The sequence below is a fragment of the Sarcophilus harrisii genome, chromosome 4 (genome assembly GCF_902635505.1).
Source record: "Sarcophilus harrisii chromosome 4, mSarHar1.11, whole genome shotgun sequence".
Taxonomy (NCBI): domain Eukaryota; kingdom Metazoa; phylum Chordata; class Mammalia; order Dasyuromorphia; family Dasyuridae; genus Sarcophilus; species Sarcophilus harrisii.
Genome location: NC_045429.1, coordinates 447,283,205 through 447,308,505, shown reverse-complemented (window position 1 = coordinate 447,308,505; position 25,301 = coordinate 447,283,205). Strand labels below are relative to the sequence as shown.

The following is a 25,301-nucleotide window of genomic DNA, read 5'->3' as shown; positions in this document are numbered from 1 at the left end:
CTAAACAACTTAACAGCTTCCTCTTTCCCCCTGAGCAGCCCCTTCAGTGCCAAGCCTTTCAGTCCCTGGAAATCACATCCTCTGCTTTAGCTGGAGCCCAGAATAGACACCCGGACTCTCTCTTTCTCTCTTTCTTCCTTTATTTCCGTTCCATTCCCCCTGGCCTTTTTAAACCGGGAAGACAGAATATCAATGTTTAAAAACAAACAAAAACAGTTTGTCCCGCTGCAGAACGAGGGGATGCCTGGCTCCCGCCTTCCTGCCTGTTGCTTTTCCCAGCCTGCAGCTGGGGCCAGGAACAGACTAGGTCTGAGGGTCAGGGCGATGATCACTGAGGAGGTTAAGGTGCGGGGCTCTGGCCGCGTGCGACCCAGCAAGCTCTGCTTCCCTGGCCACGGGCTCCTCCCAAACTCGGGCTCTCTTGCAGGTAACCCCAGCAGGGCCGGGGAAGCGGGTCCCCGTTGGGCGGGGAGGAGTGGGGACGATGCTTCCCAAACCATTCCCACTGAATCCGTTCCATAGGCATTGAGAGGGGATCCCTGTTACGTGTAAAATAGGGCGGCTGGATGGTGCAGTGGATGGAGCGCCGGGTCCGGAGTCACACAGAACTGCATTCAAATATAGCCTCGGACACTTGCTGGCTTGTGATCCTGGCCGGATCACTTACCCTGCTTATCTCCCTTTCCTCATCTGTGAAATGAGCCGGAGAAGGAAATGGCCGCTCATTCCCGTGTCTTTGCCAAGAAAACCTCAGATGGGGTCATCAAGAGTCTGATGTGACTGAAACGGCTGATTAACAACCCTTCAGATTACTCAAGCTGAGAGAATTTCTGGCTGGAGGGATTCAGGAAGGCTTCCTGGAGGAGGGGGCCTGAGCCGGACCTCAAAGACCCCGGAAAAGGCAGCACAATCATCTGCTGCTTTGGGTTACTGCCCCTCTATGGTGCTTTGTTAAGTGGAATAATGCACTGTTGGGGGTAGAAATTATGCCCTTGGGTGCCGGGGGAGAAACTGAGGCACGGAGCCTCGGCTTGGGTCATTTGAAGGATAAGGACTGAGATCAGCCCTGCTAGCGGAATCGAGTCATCCAGAAAGTCCCCGTTCAAGGCTGGCTGCCCAATCACGGGGCCGAGAGCCACTGCGGGGCTGTGGAGACGCCCCGTGGGGTGTGTGGAGACTTTTAATGAAGGAGACATTTGAAACCTGTTTTCTGCAGCCAAGGGCTCCCTGTCTTTCGCCGTCGGCTTGTTGGCTTGCCCACATTCCTTCTGAACAGCCTCTTTGTACCCCATCTTGCAGTGACTCACGGGGTGGGGGATGGGGGCCGTTGCCCGGGTACACTGGGTCGCTTTGGCGGTTCCCTCGAGTGGCTGAGATAGCCGTTCTTGGCATCCGGGGCAGCCAGACCTGTTGAGCCAAAATCCCCGAGGTTTGTGCCTAGTTTTTTAATAGGCTCCTCCCCGCTGCCCCCGGACCCTGGGTCTGGTTCCTCCCTGCCCCTTCTCCCTCTCCCCCACGGCTCCAGAATCCTCCCTTTGCTGCTTCCTCTGTGGCCAAGGGCAAGCCGTTTTGTGTTCCTGGGACCAGTCCTTCATCTGTAAAATGAGGGGACTGAACTAAGGGATGGTTTATGAGCTTCCTTCTGGCTCTCGTCCGTGTGCGATCCCAGGAGCCGGGAGGGAGCATGACGGGGTATTGATGTGGAAAGAATGCTGGCCTTGGCTTCCCAGGATGTGGTTTTGTCCTGACTGCCACTTGCTGCCCGCGTCTTTCCAGTTCTCTGGATCCCTGAAGGAGGGGCTTGGACCACAGGCCTCGAAGCCCAGGTCCAGATCCAGAGTCCCAGGATCTCCTCTCCTTGCTATCTGTGAGCCCTAGTTTACAGACTAATTTTTTAAAAATTTTATTTAATAGCCTTTTATTTACAGGATATATACATGGGTAACTTTACAGCATTAACAATTGCCAAACCTTTTGTTCCAATTTTTCACCTCTTACCCCCCCCACCCCCTTCCCCAGATGGCAGGATGACCAGTAGATGTTAAATACATTAAAATATAAATTAGATACACAATAAGTATACATGACCAAAACGTTATTTTGCTGTACAAAAAGAATCAGACTCTGAAATATTGTACAATTAGCTTGTGAAGGAAATCAAAAATGCAGGTGGGCATAAATATAGGGATTGGGAGTGCAATGTAATGGTTTTTAGTCATCTCCCAGAGTTCTTTCTCTGGGCGTAGCTGGTTCAGTTCATTACTGCTCCATTGGAAATGATTTGGTTGATCTCGTTGCTGAGGATGGCCTGGTCCATCAGAACTGGTCATCATATAGTATTGTTGTTGAAGTATATAATGATCTCCTGGTCCTGCTCATTTCACTCAGCATCAGTTCGTGTAAGTCTCTCCAGGCCTTTCTGAAATCATCCTGTTGGTCATTTCCTACAGAACAGTAATATTCCATAACATTCATATACCACAATTTATTCAGCCATTCTCCAACCAATGGACATCCATTCAGTTTCCAGTTTTTAGCCACTACAAAAAGGGCTGCCACAAACATTCGTGCACATACAGGTCCCTTTCCCTTCTTTATAATCTCTTTGGGATATAATCCCAGTAGTAACACTGCTGGATCAAAGGGTATGCACAGTTTGATAACTTTTTGAGCATAGTTCCAAACTACTCTCCAGAATGGTTGGATCCATTCACAACTCCACCAACAATGCATCAATGTACGGACTAATTTTTAAATGTCAGTTTCTGTTTGCTTGTTTTTTTTTGTTTTTGTTTTTTTTTTTTTTGTCGACAAAAATCTATTTTCTTTCCCTCTTTTCTCTCTGTCTACGAATGAATATTTTGGCAAATTCACAGAATCCTCAAGATAAAGGGGATCTTAGGGATGATCTAGTCCGAGGTCCTATCCCAAAAACCAGACAAGTTGTGATCTAGTCTTAAGCACTTCCAGTGCCAGAGCCACTGTCTCAACAAGCAGGCTCTAGGACAGTTATAATCCTTGAAACGAACAAACAAACGAATAAACAAACGATTAAAATGTTAGTTGTGTCTAATACTTCATGACCCCATTTGGGTTTTCTTGGCAAAGATGCTGGAGTAGTTTGCCATTCCCTTTTCCAGCTCATTAACAGGTGAGGAAACTGAGGCAGACAGGAATAAGTGAGGTCACGGAGTTAGTAAGTATCAGAGACTAGATTTGAACTCAGGAACAAGATGAATCTTCTTGACTGTAGGTAGGTCTGGAGCTCTAGCTGCCTCAATAAACTAAGACCAAAATGTAATTAATTAAAGAATATTGATCTATTTTTTTCATATACTTTAATTTTGGAATGTATTCCTCCCTTCTCTCTGACCCAAGGGCCTATGTGATAAAGAATTGCTTTTTAAAAGAAAAAAAAAAAAGAGGGAAAAAGCAGTTTAAGAAAACTATAAGATCTGACATTATAAACAGTGTTTCACACCCATGGCCCCCCCACCTCTGCAAATACGAGGAGGAGCACTTTCTCTTTTCTTCTTGCAGAGCTTTGTCATTTTAATTACCCAGCATTCAATTTCTTTTCTTTGGTTCTTTCCAATTGCATATTGTAGGACCCTTGTATTCCAGGTTCTGCCCACCCTAATCTGTATCAATGTTCCCATGATGCTCTGGGTCTTTGTCCTCATCGTTTCTCACAGCTCAGTCACACTCCATTACATGGGGGTCACCCAGTTTGTTCAGCCATTCCCCAATGAGGGCATCCACTTTGTTTTCCATTCTTTGGTACCACAAATAAAAGCACCAGAAGCTCTAATTCTTAGGGAGTTTGTCCTTTTTTTCCCAGCCCAAATCTGTCTTCAACTCATTAGTCATCCTCAATGCCAACATCAACAAACATTGATTAGTCTCCTCTTACTCAGAGAGTGTCGTCCTGGATGGAAGCAGGAAGACCAACTGGGATGCCATGTTTGCTCACGTGGAGTTCGTGGGCTAGTGGAAGGGAAATAGTCCAGACCTACGTGGGCTTAGCAGTGTATTGGCTAGAGGGCTGGACCTGAGCAGGGAAGACCTGAATTTGAATTCTACACAGATACTTACCGGCTTCTGACCCTGGGCAAGCCACTTAACTGCTCGAAGCCTCAGTTGCCTCATCTGTAAATAGGGGATGATAATTATAATAACATTTCTTTTTATAATAGCACAGGATTACTATGAGATATATGTATATGCATGTACACTTACACATATGTACATATACACATGTGCATTTATTAGAGAAGATACCTATAAATTTTTTATCTATGTACCTATGTATATATCTATGTATATACTATATATATGTATATTTTTAATCTATGTATATATACTATGCAAATATAAATACTATGTATGCATGACAGCCCACAAATATGTACATATGTATTTTACATATGTACATATATTATTAATACACATATCAATTCACACAAATTATATATAATTTAATACTTATACACATGTGCATGCATATATGGAGTGCACACATATGCATATGTGTATACAGTGTGCTTATATGTATATACAATATGCACGGGGGTATATGTTATGTGTACATGCATATGTAATATATATATTATTGTGTGTATATGTAACGAGTATATACAATATACATGTAATGTGTACACCTACTCATATCATACATACATGTAACACACATAACATGGATAAATAGTGTTTCTATTGTATGTAATGTAACATACATATATGGCACATGTATAGTTTACCTTAAACTATTTATGTTCTATATGTAACATACACATAATGCATATGCTATTTGTGTTATATGTATGTGCAATATACATACCTGTATATATAATACACACATATGCTATTTATATTATGTGTGTACATATACTATTTTTCTTGTTTAGTCATTTTTTCAATCGTTTCCAATTCTTTGTGACTTCATTTGGGTTTTCTTAGCAAAGCTACTGGAGACATTTGCCATTTCCTTCTTTAGTTCATTTTTAGAGATGAAGAAACAGGCAAACCGGGTTAAATGACTTGCCCAGCATCACACAGTCTGTGTAGTAAGTGTCTGAGGCCAGATCTGAATCAAGGAAGATGAGTCTTCTTGACTTCAGAGCCGGAATGCTCCACTACTAGCTGTCCTACGGTGTATTTTACATGTTATACACGCACATTTACTTACTTGTGCTTATGTGTACATATACAGAGATGCAGGTGCTGTTTATAGGATACATGCTTTATACATGTGTGTTTGCACACACACATATGTGCATATACATATATATTCTTTTAGAGCTCAAAGGCTGTACAAACATGAGCCCAATCGCTCTACTCATAAGGGTGGTGAGCCAGGTACCCGAGTGGGCTATCAGCAAAGGCTCTGAGATGTTAGTTGGGGGGATTCCCCCCAATTCCAGTGATCAGAACGAGCCCGAGCCCAGCCTTGCAGGCAAGGCGGTGGGGACCCTGTGGGGGACAGTGACTGATGCCACGGGGGGCGTTGGGGGCGGATGCCAGAAGTGGGATGATGAGAACGGGGCGTCCTAGCTCCAAGGCTATGTCTTTCTGTCTGTCTGTCTGTCTCACTCTTTCAGCCAAGTCATCGCATAAATTTCAATGATGTGGATAAAGAAAAGCTGTCACCCTTTCAAAAAAATCAAGACGATGAATGATGTAGAAAAGGCTATTTTTAAGCAGTCCAGAACGCCCCGTTCTTTGTAACAGGAGGGATGCGAGTGGGCACTGGCTGCTGGTCTTCGGCAGCAGCTGCTGTGACGTCCTGGGCGCCGTTGCTTCCCTAGAATGGAAAATGAGAGGGGGAGAGGCCAGGCCGGCGCGGTCACTCATGCCGGCCATCCTGTCTGACCCTGAAGCAGCCTTGCCAGTCCTTTGAAGCAGCCCTTGGAAGGCCGGCTCTGGGGCTCTGGGCGGCCCCCAGGCTGACGGAGCCTCTGCCTGACCGGTCACTTCCCTTCCTCGATGGATGCAGCCATGAGGGTGAAGTGTGGGGGGGTCACCCCCTGACTCTTAGGTCACAGGGTACCTGACTTAGTAGCTTGCTGGAGTCAGCGCCACCTTTCCGCTTCAGTTCTGCTGCTTTTTAGCTGGGTGATCCAGGACAAGGCCTCCCCCTGCCCAGGGCCTCAGTTTCCTCCGCTGTAAATTAAACTAACAGTCTCTGTTCCTAGATCCTCTGCTCCTCTTGGCAAAGTTTTGCTTTACAAGTCAACCAGTAGAGCCAGAGTTCAGTTCCTTCTTCTTAGAAACTTCTCCTGCTGCTGCCCCCCGGTTTCTGAGCTTATCACTCATGGAACTTCATTTTCTGCCATTATCTCCTAAAGAAATGGGGTGGACTTAGTGACTCCAAGGTCCCTCCTAACTCTGTATGTTATCCCGAATGGCTCTGAGGAGGATGGCAGGACTTTGTGTTGTCATTTGGTTATGGCTGTCACCCCGTTTGGGGTTTTCTCGGTAGAGCTACTGAGTGCTTCCTTCTCCCGCTCCTTGGACAAGTGAGGGCCCCGAGACAGAGTCAGGATCACACAGCCAGGAAGTGTCAGAGGTCACATTTATACTCGGGTCTCCCTGATTCAAGGTTGGTGCTCTGATCACTGAGCCACCTCACCACTCCCAATATTCTGGACACAAATAGGGAAATTTGGAAAGAGGGGTCAGTTTAGGAGGAAGGATAATGACTTCAATTTTGGACATGTGGAGTTTGAAATGCCCAATAAACAGCGGAAATCTTCCATCTATATTGTCTTCTCCATGAGAATTATGGAGTAGATCATTTCCCCCTCCCCCCATTAGAGATCTTGGGAAGGCCTTTTTTTAATTTGCATCCCTAACACTGAGCATCTCTAGTGCTTTGCATACAGTAAGTGCTTAAGCAATGCATTTTTTCATCCATCCATTCATTTGGAGCTCAAAAGAGAGACTGAATATACAGATCTATGGGAGTCAGAGAATCATAGAATCTGAGGGTTGGTACGGCCCTGTACGGGAAAGAAATCACTTCTATAATATCCCCTGTGTCAGAGTGATCATTGAACCCATGCCGGCTGCTGAGATCACATGAGAGAGTGTGTATAGAGAGAAAGAGGGCCCAGCAGTCCGTGGCTGATCCATCAGCAACGGTATTAATGGCAAGGAAGCCCGGAAAGGAGCAGAGTGCTGGTCAGCAGCATCAGAGAAAGGTGGGACTGAGAAAGGCCGCTGGAGCCGGGCACTTAGGGGCCATTAGTGACTTTGGGGGTAGTCAGAAACCAGATCATACCCTCAGGAAGAGAGGTAGGCGGGCACAGGGGGACATTGCAGGCCTTGAGGAGTTTAGCCATAAATGATGGGACGAAGGCTGGTGGGGACGGCGATGGCTGCCCCAGGGAGGGCTTTCTGAGCATAGGGACGTCTGAGTAGGTTTGTGCGGTCCAGCAGGAGCCAGAGGGAGAGAACAAAGATCAGAAAGAGGTCGGTTCTGGGGGAGAGGGCAGGAGGAAGGCTCGGTGAGCAGGAGGGAGTAGAAGTAAGCAGATGCAGTTGGGCGCTGGGAGCTGATGGGAGGCAGGGAGCCCTGGATTTGAATCCTGCCCCGACCAGATCCCAGCTGGGTTTCCTTCTCAGGAAATTCTGTAGGGTTTCAGGTGAAGTGAGTTTGGACCCTCTGCTCTGGGGATTTCCCTCCCCAGGAGTTCCTCCAGGGGTGGAATCTTGGGCCCAGACAAAATGGTGGCCATAGGGCGCTTGTGGACTCGCCCTTTCCCGGGCCTGTTCCCCACCCCCGCCCAAACAATGGAGCTGATAGGAAAAAAAAAGGAGGGGGAAGACGGTGCCAGCCTTGCGGCCCTGCCTGATTTATGCCCCAACAGTGCCCCATTGATGGTGAGTCACGTGGGGCCGGGACCGAGGCGGGAGCTCCCCAGCAGGCAGATTCACCAGGCCCCGGGTGGAAACTCCGCCCATGGCCATCCCGGACCCCCAGCTGTGGCCACGGAAACCCGCTCCCTTGGGGATGAAGGGCCTCCCACCCATGCACTGCCCCCCACCCAGCCGCCCCCGGGACGGTCAGGAGCTCTGAAGGCAGAACCCGGGCTGCCCCAGCTGGGAGAGAGGGGAAGGTCCTCAGCACCAGGGGACAGACTTGCCCTCTCCGAGAATGGACTTCTGGGAGAGTTTCCATGGGAACTTCAAAACCCTTTTGAATTCTTCCCAATTTGTCAACTTCCTCTTGGCAAAGTCCCAGCTGGAGCCCGGACTCTGACCTCAGCCAGACAACCGACCAATCAATGGGAATTTATCAAGTTCTTACTATGTTTCTGGGTGTTCAAAAAATGCAGCCCCCTCTACATCCCCTCACCCCAAACCCTAATCTCGGCCCCCAAGAAACTCGCCTTTTAATGGGAGAGACAACATGTAGTTATCCGGGAACAGACAAGATATACCCAGAGTAGACGGAAGGTAATCTGGAAGGGGAAGGTATTAGGGGCCCGGGGAAGGTATTAGGGGCCCGGGGAAGGTATTAGGGGCCCGGGAAAGGCCTTACCTTATTAAAAATGGATCTTCTGGGGCAGCTCAGTGGCACAACAGATAAGTCAGAGGACCCGAGTTCAAATCTGGCCTCAGACACTTAATATTTCCTGGCTGTGTGATCCTGGGCAAGTCACCTAACCCCAAATGCCTCAGGGAAAATTTAAAAAAAAATGGATCTTCCCGAGGTTCTGGGGTGTGTTCATGCTCACCTTCAAACTCTTTCAGTCTGGTTTAGAATAGTTGCATTGATGCTCCTTATTTTTTTTTTTTTAATAGCCTTTTATTTACAGGATTTATACATGGGTAACTTTACAGCATTAACAATTGCCAAACCTCTTGTTCCAATTTTTCACCTCTCACCCCCCACCCCCTCCCCCAGATGGCAGGATGACCAGTAGATGTTAAATATATTAAAATATAACTTAGATACACAATAAGTATACATGACCAAAACATTATTTTGCTGTACAAAAAGAATCAGACTCTGAAATATTGTACAATTAGCTTGTGAAGGAAATCAAAAATGCAGGTGTGCATAAATATAGGGATTGGGAATTTAATGTAATAGTTTTTAGTCATCTCCCAGAGTTCTTTCTCTGGGCGTAGCTAGCTCAGTTCATTACTGCTCCATTAGAAATGATTTGGTTGATCTCGTTGCTGAGGATGGCCAGGTCCATCAGAACTGGTCATCATCTAGTATTGTTGTTGAAGTATATAATGATCTCCTGGTCCTGCTCACTTCACTCAGCATCAGTTCGTGTAAGTCTCTCCAGGCCTTTCTGAAATCATCCTGTTGGTCATTTCTTACAGAACAGTAATATTCCATAATATTCATATACCACAATTTATTCAGCCATTCTCCAACTGATGGACATCCATTCAGTTTCCAGTTTCTAGCCACTACAAAAAGGGCTGCCACAAACATTCGTGCACATACAGGTCCCTTTCCCTTCTTTATAATCTCTTTGGGATATAATCCCAGTAGTAACACTGCTGGATCAAAGGGTATGCACAGTTTGATAACTTTTTGAGCATAGTTCCAAACTACTCTCCAAAATGATTGGACCCATTCACAACTCCACCAACAATGATTGATGCTCCTTATTTTTGCATCACCTTTATTTCTAAGTCCATCCTTTCCATCTCCATCCTCCCTTATAACAAAGAATAAAAAAAGAAAGCAGAAAAAAAGGCAGCTCAGCAAAAGAGAGGCGCAGATCAACCAAGAGAGTGTCTTTGAGGTTCCGTACCCTCGGTCCCCCAGGATCACACAGAGCCGGATTCACATGCAGGTCTCAGTCTGGGCCAATTTATTCCAGCGCGTGTCGGCGCTGAGCCATCACAGAAGCTGCAGAGCATTATGGTAGCAGCTCCAAGGGAGTGTCTGAGGTGCGAATCCAGCCGTCTCCCTCCCCACGCGGGCTATTTCTGCCCCTTCCAAGATTGTGTGGGTCTGACCAGCCACAGGGGGACCCAGGTCCCCGGACCTGACAACGAATACAGAGATGAGCAGAGTTCTTCTCCTCAGTGAAGTCCTTTTGGCCTTCTTCTGGCAGCCAACCAAGCGGGTGTCTCTCCGTTGTCCGCCCTGGCTGCTTTTGTTTCCTAAACCCGACTGTAAGCTCCCGGAGGGCAGACGTTCCTGCTTTCCTCAGTGGATGCTGCCTGGCGGGGGGCACCATGAAGCCCTCACTTTTTAGAATGGCCTGCTTCGGACCGAGGCTGCCCGCCCTCCCCCGGGACAGATGTCTCCCTCAGCCCCAGCTCCCTGGCACCGCCCTCTATTTCCTGCCCCACTCCCTGTGGCCCCAGGACTGACCTCATTAGGAAAACAGCCGAGAGGGATCTGGCTTGACCAGCAGCCTCAGGCCGAGGGATGGCTCCCAGCTTCCCCAGCTGTGGGTGGTTCCCTCCCCCACACAAGCACGCAGGACTACACATCTTCCTGGGGACCCGCTCAGGGCTGGGAGGATGCTGGGCCAGCTACTTCTGCCAGAGCGTGCATCGAGAGGAAACGGCCAAATGGAGGGAGAGAGGCCGTTTCCTGCCCCGACATCCCCATCCCCGAGCCCCCTTCTCTGCTGCAGGGAGAGCAGCCAGTTTAGCAGAAGGAAGCGATGGAGAGACAGGCCTCGGGGGGCCCTGTACAAATTGCCTGTTGACCCACTATGGGGATTCTGGGAGAGAAGGCTCCTCCGAGTGACCTAGTCCAGCCTGACAAACATTGCTATTGCAGCAGCTCCCTTAATCGCCTTGTGTGGAGTCAGACTGGCCCAGGAAGTGGTCAGTTGGCCAGGGCTCCTCCTTTAAGGCAGGGAACAGAGGCCAGGTTTGCTCCTGGGGCCTCCCTCAGAGACTGGGGCCTCCTGGCTCCCGAGCATGGGCCCGCCTGGGTATTTGGGGTGTGTTTGCCTCATCCTGCCCCTTGCCTCCCTTCTCTCTTATCCCCCCTTTCTTTCCTCCTGACCCTCTCTCCCCTGATATCCCTTTGAACACTTCTCTAGTTGCCTGATCACCTAATCTTTACTCCCTCAAATTCCCTCATCTGTAGAGTGGGGATTCAGCACCTGAACCATAGGGTTGTTATGGGGAGCCATAAGTGACTGTAAGTAAAGCATAAGTGGGACTCACTCACGCTTCTCAAGGCAGGGGGAGAGGAAAGGGAATAATTTTGTATGAAGTACCTACTATGTGCTACAAGCTGTGCTAAGCATTTGTTTATAAACATCTCATTTAATTCTCACAACAGCCATACATGGTAGGTGCTGTTATTTCCCCCATGAACTACCTACTATGTGCCATGAACTATACTAAAAATTTTTTATAAATATTGTCTTATTTAATTCTCACAACAGCCATACATGGTAGGTGCTATTATTTCTATCATGAAATACCTACTATGTGCTATGAACCGTGCTAAACACTTTTTATAAATATTATCTTATTTAATTCTTACAACAATCATACATAGAAGGTGTTATTTCCCCCATGAAGTACCTACTAAGTACCATAAACTGTGCTAAGCATTTTTTATAAACATTATCTCATTTAATCCCTTCAACAACTATAGGTAGATACTATTATTTCCCCCATTCTACTGTCGAGAAAACTGAGGCAAACGAGAATTGAATGACTTTTGCAGGGTCACACAACTGGTCAGTGTCTGAAGCCAGATTTGAAGCCAGGTGCTCCTAAATCCAGGCCCAGTGCTCTAACCACGGCACCACCAGTTACTTCTGTCAAATGCTCATTGGGAGCAGGTCATTTAATCCAACTTCCTGATTTTACCCAGGAAAAAGATAACACCCAGGAAGGTGATGATGCACCAGGAGCAATGTCTCTAGACCACCTGGGAGACTGAGCCCCAGGAGGATATGGCTGTCACCCCAATATCTGACACATAGTAGGTGCTTAATCAGTGAGCCAGTGGGATATAGTGCAAGGTAGATGCGGGGGTTTGGAATCAGGGCATTTTCAATCCCATCCAATAAATATTACCTTTATTAAGCACCTACTCTTGCTGGACACTCACAATACAAATCCAGAAGCATGTTCCCTGCCCTCGGTGAGTTTATAAAGCATCAATCAATAATCATTTACATGCAGGACCACAGGCCGGGTACCGGTGCCCTCAAGCTTACATTCTCCAGTGGGAGTTATATTTTCAATTTAAGGAGCATTTCTTAAATTCATACCCTGGAGATAAAAATGAGATCACTCCTTCCTTAAGGAGCTTCCATTCTATTGGGATGGACGTGGGTTCAATTTTCTAAAAATCTCAGTTTCTTGATCTGTTAAATGGGATAATAATGACAACACAGTGTTTATCTCACAGGGTGGTTGTGAGACTGAAGGGAGAGAATTCATGGAAATCTATTTGTAAACTTTAAAGGGTTAAATATATGCCTGGGTAATTTTACAGCATCGACAATTCCCAAACCTTTTGTTCCAACTTTTCCCCTCCTTCCCTTCCCTCCCTCCCCCAGATGGCAGGTTGACCAATACATGTTAAATATGTTAAAGTGTAAATTAAATACAATATATGTATACATGTCCAGACAGTTATTTTGCTATCATGCTTAAATTCTTGTTGGACTCGACCAGCTTCTGTGGGCCGGGCAGTGTGCCGAGATCTGGGAATACAGAGATGAGCAGAGTTCTTCCCCTCAGGGAGCTTCCATTCTGCTGGGGAAGACAAGCCACAGAAAGAAGCGGGAGAGAAAGGGGGCTGGCTGGACTTGGGGCTTTGTAAAAAATTGGGTTCAGGGAGAAGCCAGAGCTGCAGAGGCCTCCAGGGTGAGGAAGCCAGGCCAGAGTGACCGGTGGGGGAGGGGACAGCTGGCCACTTGTTTTTGCCAATGACAGCGGTGGAAATTATCCCTTGACATCCAGCCGTTGTCCCAGGCCCCCCTTGGGGTTCCTGTTTTGTAGGCTGGAATGATCGGTCCTGCCCAGTGGTTTGTGGGATGATGACAATCCACCAACAATGACTAATCACCGGGAGACCACATTGAGTCAGGGCCTGATTCTTGGTGTGGGAGAACTTGCACAGGCCTTTCTCCCATCATCTTCACCAGCATTTAGCAGCTTCTTGAGGGCAGTTGAGTTGTCCAGTCATTTCTGACTCTTCATGACCCCATTTTGGGTTTGCTTTTGGCAAAGATCCTGGAATGGTTCGTTATTTCCTTCTCCAGTTCATTTTACAGATGGAGAAACGCAGGCAAACAGGGTGAAGTGACTTGCCCAGAATCACCCAGCGAGGAAGTGTCTGAGGCTGGATTGGGACTCAGCAAGTTTTCCTGACTCCATGTCTGGTGCTCTAACCACTGCACTTCTGGTTGCTTTTTCTCAAAGACAAATGTTGTTTTTTGTCTAATGTTTCTAGCATAGTGCCCAGGACCTAGACAGCACTTAATACTTGCTTAATTGAATGAATGACTTTGATTAAATAGACATGAAGCCCAGGCTCTATGCAGAGCACAGTGCTAGGTGTTGGGGAGACACAAAGATAAAATTAAATACTAAGGCCCTTCCTCTCTCAGAGCTTACAGCTTCGATGGGGAGCTTGGAAAAGCACATAGAACTCTGGGGTCTTCGAGATAGGAAGGACCTGGATTTGAATCCTGCCTCAGATCTTTCCTTACTATTTAAGTGAGCAAGTCTCTTATTTCCATTCTTAATTCATATACTTTGGTATTTTATAAATGTTTTAACAAACATTTATGAAGCACCTGCTGTGTACCAGGTACAGTGTATGAGCTCCTTATGGTCAAAAAGCTTTCTCTCTGTGCCATCTGTATTCCTAACCTAGTGCCTCTATTAGTCATCATCATCTCCTCCTCCTCCTCCTCCTCCTCCTCCTCCTCCTCCTCCTCCCCCTCCTCCTCTTCCTCCTCCTTCTCCTCCTCCTCCTCCTCCTCCTTCTCCTCCTCCTCCTCCTCCTTCTCTCCCAAGACATCAGGGAGGTGATACCATGACTTGCAAGTGAATTGGATTTCAGTGAGGGAGAGCGGGGCAAGATCACCTGCTTCACTTTCCCCTCCAAAGCCATCTGGGTCCAGCAGCCAGATACAGATCTGGCAAGTGGAGCTGATCCTGGAGGCAGTGAGAGATTTTAGTCTTTTTAAACTTTCCCAGGTCTCTGTTTAACTGAGGCAACACCCGTTCAGTGCTTAAGACTAGATAAGAAATGAGGCAAAGAATGGCCTTTTTTAATTAGTCAAAAAAAAGATAGTACCTAGAATACAGTAAGTGATTAATAAATGCTTACTGAACTAAATTACATTAAAAGCATATATAGATAAGATTTGAAAAGTAGCAGGGGAGAGTTAGGAAGACCTGGGTTCGAAAAACAGCCCCTGACACATGCTGGCTGTGTGAACTTGAGCAAGTCACTATATTCCTCCGTGCTCCAGACAGATACCTCTCTAATATGAGAGGGACTGTGGGATCCATCTGAGGAGAGGGCATTTGCTCACCAGGTACCTCCTGCATGGGTTCAGAGCTACGCTGTGTAAAGATAGTGCAAGGCCATCCGAGGATGGAGGGGGCTGCCCATAGAAGGGGGCACCCGGCCTTGAAGAGAGAGAAGGATGTGGAGAGGGCGAGGTGCAGGGAGCGCCTTCCAGGCATGGGACTTGGCTCCCGGAGAGCCACAGAAAGGAGAGACGCGGTGTCAGGTTCAGACCTCCCTTAGCTCTGGGCGTTATCTCGATCTCGTGACCCGGAGCTGTCTGGCCTGTGTCTGCTCAGTCTCAGTTTCCCGGAGGCCTCATCTACAGCCTGCATCTCCCCCCAGGGTCCAGCACATGGCCACTGTAAGGGTAGCTATGTCCAGGATGTTTCTCGTTTAATACTCTGAGGAGTCTCGATGGGGTTGGCAGAGGGGACTCACTGTAGATTCTTGCATGAGTGACTTCCGTGACTAAGGTTTGCTTGAACCCTGAGCTCCTCCCCAAGGCTCTCCTTAGGGCAATGGGATCCAGGAGTCTCTTTGGCAAAGGCACCCAGAACCATCTTCAGTCATCCTGATCCATATCTGGCCACTGGACCCAGAGGTTCTGGAGGACAAAGTGAGGCTGCTGACCTTACCCAGCCCTCCCTCCTTGCATACGACTCACTGGCGGGTCACATGATATCACCTCCCTGATTTCACAGTCCTCTTCAAGAAGGAAGGACCAAAACAACAATGTCTGCATGGCATCCAGGAAGGAGAAGCGCCTCGGGGTCAGGCTCCTGGAGGATGGCTGGAAGGAGCGGGGGATGTTTAGCCAGGCGATGGAAGATTGAGGACGGGGTCAAATACATGGCTGCAGGTGTTGGCTGGATGGTGCAAGAGGCGGCAGGTTTGTTTTTCTTGGTTTCAGAGGAAAGAGAGGAATGCTGGGTGGGAGTTTGAGAAGGGCCCAATTCTGCTGAGCAAGACTTTCTAATAATGAGAGCCATCCACAGTTGGAATATGGCCTCTCTCGCAGGATGTAGGGTCACAGAAGCCACTTCCCTGGTTTTACAGAGGAGGAAACTGAGTCCACAGGGATCATGTAGTTTGCTAAAGCCACATAAATAATCAGTACCTGATTTGGAATTTGAATTCGGCTACAAGTTGCACCCAGAATGATAGATAATGAATTCCCCATTAGGGGGAATCTTCTTAGAGCCATAGTGTACAGAGTGTCAGGCTGGAGACTCATCTGAATTCAAATCCAGCCTCAGATACTTAGTGGCTGCATGACCCTGGCCAAGTCATTTTACCCTGCCTGCTTCAGTTTCTCTCATCTGTAAAGCAAGCCGGAGAAGGACATGGCAAACACTCCAGCATCTCTGCCAAGAAAATCCCAAATGGGCTCAAAGAGAGTCAGACATGACTGAAAAATCACTGACCAAAGCAGCAAGGTCTCCTAGCAGAGGGTTTCCTAACACTGGCTGAGGTTCTTCTTGGTCACATCTGGGTTGGACCAAGTGGCCTATTTCGGGGTGGTCTCGGTCTCCTGTCCAGGAACAAGGCAGATAAATGAAAAATAACTGAATTTCCACAGCCCTTTAAAATGATGAATTTTTACAACATTTCCGGCTTTCTATGCCAAACGCTCACAAGTCTCATGACAACTTTGTAAGGTGGGGAATATGGGTATTATTATTGCTTTTGTTGGGGGGAGGATTGTGAGGTGTTTGGGGCTGAGCGACTCATTCAGCTGGTAAGTGTTGAATGTCTGAGGTTGGATTTGAAGTCAGGTGTTCCTCACTTCAGAGCCGGTGCTCTATCCATCGGGCCATCTTGCTATTGTTGTAGTTACCACTTCACACATGACAAAACTGAATTCATTGAGATTTAGGGACTGGCAGAGGGTCACACAGGCAAGATGGATCAGAAACAGGCTATGAACCCAGGTGTTCCTGGCCCCGAGGCAGATTTTCTGGTCACAACACCGGCCTAGCTCTCTCTCGCTCCATTTGCTTTCCTTTCTTCAGCCTGTGAAATCATCAATGCAAGTATCTGAAAGTCCATTTTACAGTAAAGGAAACTGAGGCTCCTGGAGTATAAGTGACTTTTCCAAGGTATATAAGGATTAGAGTTAGGACCTCTGGCTCCAGAATTTGGGACTCCCAGATCCAATGGTTTTTGTTTCTTTGTTTTTCTACTAGAAGGAGGGGAGAGCATTCCCAGGTTTGTATTTTGAACAGAACGGAAAACAAGGGGATGAGGAAGAAACTTGCCCTGCCCTTTTTCTGGGCTGGCCTTGGAGTATGGGCAGACACTAAACACCAGAGGTTAGAAGAACAGAGACAGCATCCTTGCGGCTTCTTTCCTTAATGGATCTCAAAGTGTGCTGTCTAATGGCCGGTCAGCGAGCAGCTTCTCTAGTTGATGGGAAGGAAAAATGAGCCGTAGCCAGGTTAAATAACTTACCTACCTGAGCCCGAGTAGCTGGCGTGGGGGTAAGGGTGGCCTACCGTGGGGTGGCGAGCACGGAGCATTGGACCGGAATTCTGGCTCCCGTCCCTACACCATGAAACCGTTCCCTCTCTCCCCATCAGGCCGCTGGGTTTCCCAGTGACCTAATTATGGCCTTTCCTAGACCTGGGGAGCCTTCCCTAGAGAGAGCCACCCAATTGAGTGGAAATTCTTGAGCTCTTTCTCTGTTTTTGCTGTAACTTCAGGCCGTTGGGGGCCAGTTGTAATAGAAACCTTGAAATGCAGCCTCTGGGGTGTGTTTTCTCCCAGTCTATCGACAATGGAAAGCGCTTACAAAGAAAGCCTGTTCCTTTGGGCTGCCTGCTTGGGAAATAACACCCTTTAATTACCAGCTCTCTCTCCTCTCCAAGGCCCCTGGAGATGCGATGGGCTTATTTCCTTTAAGCCCATGGGAACAAAATGGTGGCCTGTATAATAGTCACTCATCTGGGGGATGGAGGGGAGGAGCTTAAGAAGCCATCTCCCCCATCCCCCTGCACTGGGGAAGGCTCACATCTTAACCATTCCTGCTTTTGAAAGGAAGGCGTAGAATAAACATTTATATAGCATCTACTAGGTGCCGGGAAATGTGCCAAACACTTTTTACAAATATTATCTCATTTGATTCTCAAAACAACTAACCCTTTGAGTAGGTGCTGTTATGTTCTCCATTTAACAGTTGAGGAAACTGAGGTAACCGGAGGCTAAGTGACTTGCCCAGAGTCACCCGGCTACTAAGTGTCAGAGGCAGAATTTCTGGGTTCTGGGACTAGTATCCATTGTGCTACCACAAATCCCGATTTGGGAGATCTTGGAACATCAGAGGTAGAAGGAACTTTGGGGATGGTCTGGATATACTTACTATCTGTGTAATCTTGGGCTGGTTCCCGACTCTCAGTTTCCTCTTCTGTCAAATGGAGCTGTTGCACCAGATGGCATCCGAGGTCCCTCCAGCTCTCGAGCTATGATCTCATATATAACATGTAAACAGATATTCAAAATAAATACGAGATGATGTAGGAGGAAGGTACAAGACAGGGAGGTTGGCAAGGAAGGGAGGTGGGGGATCAGGATGGGCATCAGGGAGCTGGTAGCAGCAGCTCTCCCCCTCCTCTCCCATAATGCTCCTCGTCATCCTGCCAAGGCACCAATGCCGAGTGGGCGACTTGGCTGGGAGAGAGAGGGTGGCCGCATTCAGCTCAGTCTTGCTTTTCTCCTGGCCTCCTCTGCTTTCTAAGCTAGGTCAGCGTGGTTCACCCGAGCTGCCCGGCGGCTCCCTTGGTGAGAGCAGGCCAGGCTGGTGGGGCTCGCCAAAGAGGCCTTCCTCATGAATGCTCCCTTGGTTCTCGCTTACTGAGCGGCCTTCGGGGCCTCCCACATTTCCTTCCCAGCTCAGGTTCGCTATGGAAAACTGGCCAATTATAGTCTTTTGCTCAAGGCCATGGCCAGGGGTCTCCTAAACATTATCTCAGTGTCCAGAGAACAGAAGATGGGGAAGAGAAAGGGTCTTCTTTCATGTATTCACTCATCCTCCTGCCTTTGACTCCTCCAGAGCCAGGGGGAGAAAGGGACAAGCCCCTGGGAATTTTCTTTAGGTATTTAGGATACAAAAATTTGTTTATAACAGTAATAATAATAATAACAATACTTCCTTGAATGAGAGTTTTCTAGTTTTTAGAGAAACATCATTATGTTGTAGATAAAAACCTGGCCTTGGAGCCAGGAAAGAGGAGTCCTAGTCCCATCTCTAAAACAAACTTGGCTGGGTGAGTCTGGACAAGTCACTTATGCCAGTCACTAAGAATAAAAATTACAGATAACAGGGATGACAATGAAATAAAATTAATATTTTTATATTAATTATACACACGTATAAGAAAAAGTATAGAAAAGTATAAGAAAAATAAAGTATATGCTTCAATCTGCACACAGAGTTCATCAGTTTTCTCTCTCTAGAAGTAGATGACATTTTAAAAAATTATTTTAAAAATCCCGTTGGTATTTATTGGGTCATTGTCTTGATCAGAGTAACTAATTGACAGCAATTCTCTCTTTTTTTTCTCTAAGAAAGTAGATTCCTTTTTTCTTCTTTTTTTATTATTTTATAGCTTTTTATTTACAAGATATATCATGAGTAATTTTTCAGCATTGACGATTGCAAATTCTTTTGTTCCAACTTTTCCCCTACTTCCTCCCACCCCCTTCCCCAGATGGCAGGTTGACCAATACATGTTAAATATGTTAAAGTACAAGTTAAATACAATATATGTATACATGTCCAAACAGTTATTTTGCTTTACAGCAATTCCAATGAAATACATATTTATTATAATACATATAATAATATAACATATTATTAGATGGAAGGTTAGAAAACATCTAGGAAAGGAGCAGTGATCACAGAATAGTCAGTGTGACTTCAACGAGTATTTATCCTGAAGTATTTGTCCTGCTTCTGAGCGAGGCTACGAGACTCCTACATGGGAGGAAGCCTGAAGCTCTACTTCGCCTGGATTTCTGGGAACCATTTGCCAAAGACCAGATGGAGAGTTATGGCTTAGAACTGTCCAGTTAGGTGACTTCAGAGCTAGTTACAGAGCCAGACTCAGAGAATATAAATAGATGCTGACAAAGGGATTCTAGTAGAGTGCCCAGGGAATAGATCCATTTATACTTTTCAGTTCTTATGTATTTTTATCAATATCTTGGAATAAGGTGTAGATGGACACACCTCTACTTGGCAGGTGATGAGGGCTAGGAGGAATGGCTCACATGTTAGAAGACAATGTCAGAATCAAAGGCGATAGCCACAAATGAAATCCATCCACAGAGGAGATCCATGAACTTCATCTACTAAGCTGAAATCAATATAAAATCATATATTTGAATTTTTTAAAAAGCCCAACAACTTTAAGTGCTGGATGAATCACTGCTTGTTGACTTGCCTTGGCTCAGAGTGGAGACGGCGGTTTATTCGAAACTGAGTTTTGGTGTTTTGTGTTTATCTGCAAGGGTCCTCGCGGGCTGTGGGTTCAATACGTTGTCTGATGTGTGGCCAAGCAAGCTTGTGCAGGCGTCGGCTGCGTCAAGAGAGGGGGTGTCCTAGGATGGGGAGGGGATCGGATCGTCCCCTTGTATTCTGGACCCTGATCAGATCCCCACCTTCAGTTCTGGGTACCAGATATTGACAAGATGGAGAACAGCCACAGGAAGATAAACAGGATGACAAAGGCCTTTGAGATCATGACATATGAGGGATACTTGAAGAAAAGGTTATTTAGTATAAATAAGGGAAACTTGGGGGAGTATGGCAGAGTGGATTGTGACTCTGTGGGGAATCTGTGAGTCTGATCCTGACTTACCAACGATTTGCTGAGTGATCTTGCTCATCACTAAAACTCTCTGAACTTCTGTTTCTTCCTCAGAAAAGCAAGGACCTTAATCTTAGGAACCTCTCCCAGCTCTGACATTCTGTGATTTTGTAACATATTTTTCTGGGACAGGGACTGTTTTTTTGGCAAATGTGATTCATACTTAAAAGAGAACATTTGAGACAGACTTCTCATCATCCCATTTTTTCCGTGCTGATTTCTCAGTTGGGCATGTTTGCTCTACGATGACATTTTCATCTGTGATTTATTAGTCTGAGACGTTAGTCTGGGGAGGATTTGGAGATTTAATGATAGGAGTGATCATCTCGATTGGCCAACACCATATAGACATTTCCAAATATTGTTGCTATGTTTGCATCATGTCAGTGTGGAATTGGGGAATCTCAGAGTTCAGAAGTACCCTGGTGTTTGTCTATCCCTCCAGACCAAGTGTTCTCTCCAGTAAGATTCTTTATTCCATATCCCCAGTGACTATCCCACTTAGGGATAAGGAAGAAATAAGCATTTATTAAATATCTATTAATAGATTTATTAAAGCACTATTCCGAATGGCTTACAAATATTATTTTATTTGATCTTTAAATAAAATTAATAAATAAAATTCATTTTATTTGAGCTTCACAGTGACCACCCTTGAGAGCTAAGGGCCATTATTATCCCTATTTTGTAGTTGTGGAAATGAAAAATATAAGGTTCAGTGACTTGCCCAAGCTCACACAGTCAGGATGAGTCCAGTGTAAAATATCAAGTCTATTCTTCCCATCTCCAAGGTCTACCTACTAGGGAGTACGGCATCCTCCTATTTTTTTTTTAAATGATGGCAGTTTTTCCCCTCTGACATCAAGCTGAAACTTCCCAGCCATTCCTGCTTATCACTCTTATGTCTGTCTCTCGTCACCACAGAACAAATGCCTGGCACAGTAGGCACTGTTCACTGAGTGGGTTATAACATCTCTGACCGAGGGACATCCTTTTGCCAAATAGGCATTCCTCATGCATTCCTCCCAACAGTCCTCCCCCCTAGGAATTGTGGGTATTGCTATCTGCTTTTTACCGAAGAGGGAACTGAGACTTAGGGAAAGGTGAAGGGGATTGGCTTCTAGGTGCAGCTGAGTCATGTCAAGAAAGTAGCAATTTTCGAATGGAAAAAAAGGAGCTTTCTCCCAAACCACACATAGATGGATGTGCTCCTCTGTATTCCAGAGCCTGGAAGGAGGCCATCAGGAGCGGAGAGTGGGAGGAGGGGAAGGATTCCTAGGGAAGTAGGATGTTGGGGGGGGGGCGGTAGTGAGGGAGAGGGAGAGAGACAGAAAGAGAGAAAGAGAGGGAGGGAGGAAAAAAAGACAAAATCAGAGAAACAGAGAGGGAGAGAAAGAGAAAGAGGGAGGGAAGGAGAGAGAGGGAGGCAGAGAAAGAAAGAAAGGAAGAAAGAAAAAAGAAAGAAAGAAAGAAAGAGAGAGAAGGAAGGAAAGACAGAGAGGAAGGGAGAGATAGAAAGAGAGAGACAGAGACAGAGACAGAGGTGGAGGTGGAGAGAGACAGACAGAAAGATGGAGACAGAGAAGAGGCAGGGAGACAGAGAAAGCCAGAGCCAGAGCCAGTTCAGCCAATGTAATCCACGTACCAGCCAAGTCTCATGTTACCTGTAGATTGCCACTCCCGTATCCTCAACCTCTGAAAGGAGAAGGGGGTAGTGCCTCCTTTTCTGTTAGAGAGATCTCTCATTTTCCCACTTCCACCATCATCTCCATGTGGAAGAAGCCCAAATCTACGTCTCCTAACCAAACCTCCCCTTACAGCCCCTGAGCCCTCCTCTGGCTCTCTTATGTCTTTCAGTCCACAGCACCATCATTTGCCACATTTTCTGGGCCTTAAGTCCTTGTCCTTCTCAAGTCTAACCTGTGATTAATCCTACAGAATTGACCTTGTAACATCTGTGTGTGATGGATGGAATATCAGTCAGGTCCAGAAAATTCTGGGTTCTAATCCTATCTTCAATATTTATTAGATGAATGATCCTGGGCAAGCCATTTTTCTCTCTCTGGGTCTCGGTATTCTCATCTGTAAAATGAGAAGGAAGAGGATGTCTAGCCCAACCTGGGCCTGTGCAAGAGTTTTGCTACCACATGTCCAAGGGATAGTCATTGGCATTCAGGAAAGGGGAACTTGCTAATTCCTGAGATAACCCACTATATCCTGAGATAGCCCACCACCTCCTGAGATAGCCCACTACCTCCTGAAATAGCTCATTACCTCCTGAGATAGCTCACTCATTATTCTACTTGGAGACCCTTCTAGCTATTACAAAGTTTTCCTTAAATGGAGCAGAAATCTGCCTTTGTAGCATTCCCCCCAATGTTCCCCGCTCTTACCCCCCCCCCCCCCAGCCTGGATCTAAGTGGAACACAACAATCCCCCCGCCTCCTATACTAATGACAAGCTTTCAGAGACAGCTATTCTGTCTCCCTGACCAAAGCTGTTCTCCAGGCCAAACATCCCTTGTTTCTTTCATCTAATCCTTATATGGCAAGATCTCGAGGCCCAGAGCTGTCCTGGTCACCCTTCACTGGACCTTCTCCAGCTTATCAGCTTCCTTCCTAGATGGCGGAGCCCGCAACGGAACCCAGCACGCCGGCAGTGGCCGGACAAGGCAGAGCTCCCCAGCTCTGGTCCCTGTGCCTCTTGGGGCAGCCCATGGTCAGACGCGCTTCGGGGGCCTGTAACATCCCACTGTTCACTCCAGAACATCCCACTCTCAACTCCAGAGCATCCCATTCTTAACTCCAGAACATCCCACTGTTCACTGCAGAACATCCCACTCTTAATTCCAGAAGGCCTTTCCAATCCTTTTCAGACAAATAGCTGCCTAGTCACTCCTTCCCCACATTGCACCTTAAAACCAAGAGTAAGATGTCACATTTATCCCAATTAAACGTCTTGTTATTAGTCAGCCCAACTCTCTGTTGAGATCTCTGTCATGATCTTTGCGGATCCTGCTTCTGCCATCTCATATTAGCCGTTGTTTCCGCTGATGGTTCCTCACTCCAGTCTCCCAGATGCTACTGGGAGCCATTCATATGCTCTAAGTAGAGCCTGTCTCAGATGAGCATTGTTGTGTGTAGGGGTGTGTGTGTGTGTGAGTGTGAGTGTGTGTGTGTAGGGGTGAGTATGTGTGTGTGTGTGTGTGTGTGCGTGTGTGAATGTGAGTGTGTGTGTGTGTGAGAGTGTGTGCGTGTGCGTGCACATGTGTGTACCCAGAAAGAAGGACAAACAAGTTTTTGAATTTGAAAGTGATTTGAATTTAACATCTACTTAAAAAGAAAAGGGAACTTCATCTACCAGAGATTCTCTGTTCCATGTACAAGCTTCTCTTTCTGTTCTGTTCTGGACGTGGAAGTGTCTTTTTGAGCTGATATTTTTTAAGTGAATTTGATTTGTTAATGGGGAAAGAGAACTTTGGGGCAGGGATAAGGACTGGATGTGGGATTTCACCGGTACGGTGACATTGCCCATGAGAAAATTTCCTCCACCAGTGCAGGTTGGCGCCCGCTCTACCACCTAGGATCCTACAGGGTGGATCTAACAAACTAAGCTTGGCCAGGGTCAGACTTCCATTTTGTGTCAGAGGCTGAGCTTGAGCCCAAGATTTCCTACTGAGACGAGCTCCCTGGCCACGCAGGCTATACAAATATATACAAAATAAGAGATGAAATAAAAATCCAGTGTATTTCGGGAGGAAGGCCACTGTCACTGGGGAAATCCAAAGGAATTTTTTTATTTTTATTTTTTGCTGAGGCAATTGGGGTTAAGTGACTTGCCTGGGGCAACACAGCTGGGAAGTGTTAAGTGTCTGAGGCTGGATTTGAACTCAGGTCCTCCTGACTTCAGGGCTGGTGCTCTACCCACTGCGCCACTGCGCTGCCCCCCAAACAAATTTTATATAGAAGTTGGTGCTTAAGTTGTGTCTTGAAGGAAGAGACAGAGTCTGTGACCAGGGGATAACAATTAGCAAAGTCATTAACTTGGGGGTTGATTTAGATTCCTCTTATTGAACCTGATCATTTGTTAAGTGATCTTTCTTTTTTAAAAAAAATCCTTCTTTAACATATTTAACATATATTGGGTTACTTGCCATCTAGGGGAGGAGATGGGGCAAAGGGGCAGAAACTTTGGAACGCAAGGTTTTGCAAGAATTGATATTGAAAAATCATCCATGCACATGTTTTGAAATTAAAAAGCTTTAATAAAAATCAACCAATCAATCAATCAATGAATAAACATACTTGGGGGAAATAAAAATTTTTAAAAGTAAAGGATGCTGCATTTGGATTGCCAAAATGTAAAGAAATCGTAGTTCCATGTGATTCTTTTCACAAGAGACGTGATGTACAACTCGATTCCTAGAATTTGCTCATTGTTCTTTCCCGCTGTCTGTGAGTTACAGCAAACTCTACAATGCCGGCTGTTTATAGGAATAGTTTTCGGCGTTTCTTGTAGCGTTAGCCAGCTCTCGGTTGGCAGATGTGATCCTCAGGCTTCCCATGACCTCTGTCTCTCTCTTGCTCCTTCTCCGTAGGCAGGTGAGGATGAGAGAGACGATGTCCCGTCCAACAGCCTGACAGGGTGACGTGGAGCACAGCATCCAGCGCAAGCCCGGGTACCAACCTGCCGTCTACACGACGCAACCATGCTGAAGCCCAGTGGGCTAAAGATCCCCAACCGGGGCGGGAAACACTCCAGCCCCGTGGGCCGAACCTCTTCTGGGTCGTCCTCTGCTGTGGCCACCACTGGCTCTAAGGAAGGTAAGAGAAGATTCGGCCGCTGGCTGAGAACTTACTTGGAGGATGTGGGGATAGGGAAGACTACTAGGCCATTCTGTGAAATGCAGGAGTAGTTATACAAAGGTTCTGTCGCCAGGGACTTGG

At 46.6% G+C, this 25,301-nt stretch overlaps 1 protein-coding gene across 2 annotated transcripts in view; it reads left to right on the top strand.

Annotated features, from left to right (window-relative positions):
• The window catches only part of CLIP2 (CAP-Gly domain containing linker protein 2), a 111,392-nt gene that overhangs the window by 5,478 nt on the left and 80,613 nt on the right, over positions 1-25,301 (top strand). For both annotated transcript variants that reach the window (XM_031967934.1, XM_031967933.1), the window contains exon 2: positions 24,953-25,178. In XM_031967934.1, the coding sequence (XP_031823794.1) occupies positions 25,064-25,178 (115 nt within the window). In that variant the 5' untranslated portion in view covers positions 24,953-25,063. The remainder of the gene's footprint in view (positions 1-24,952; positions 25,179-25,301) is intronic.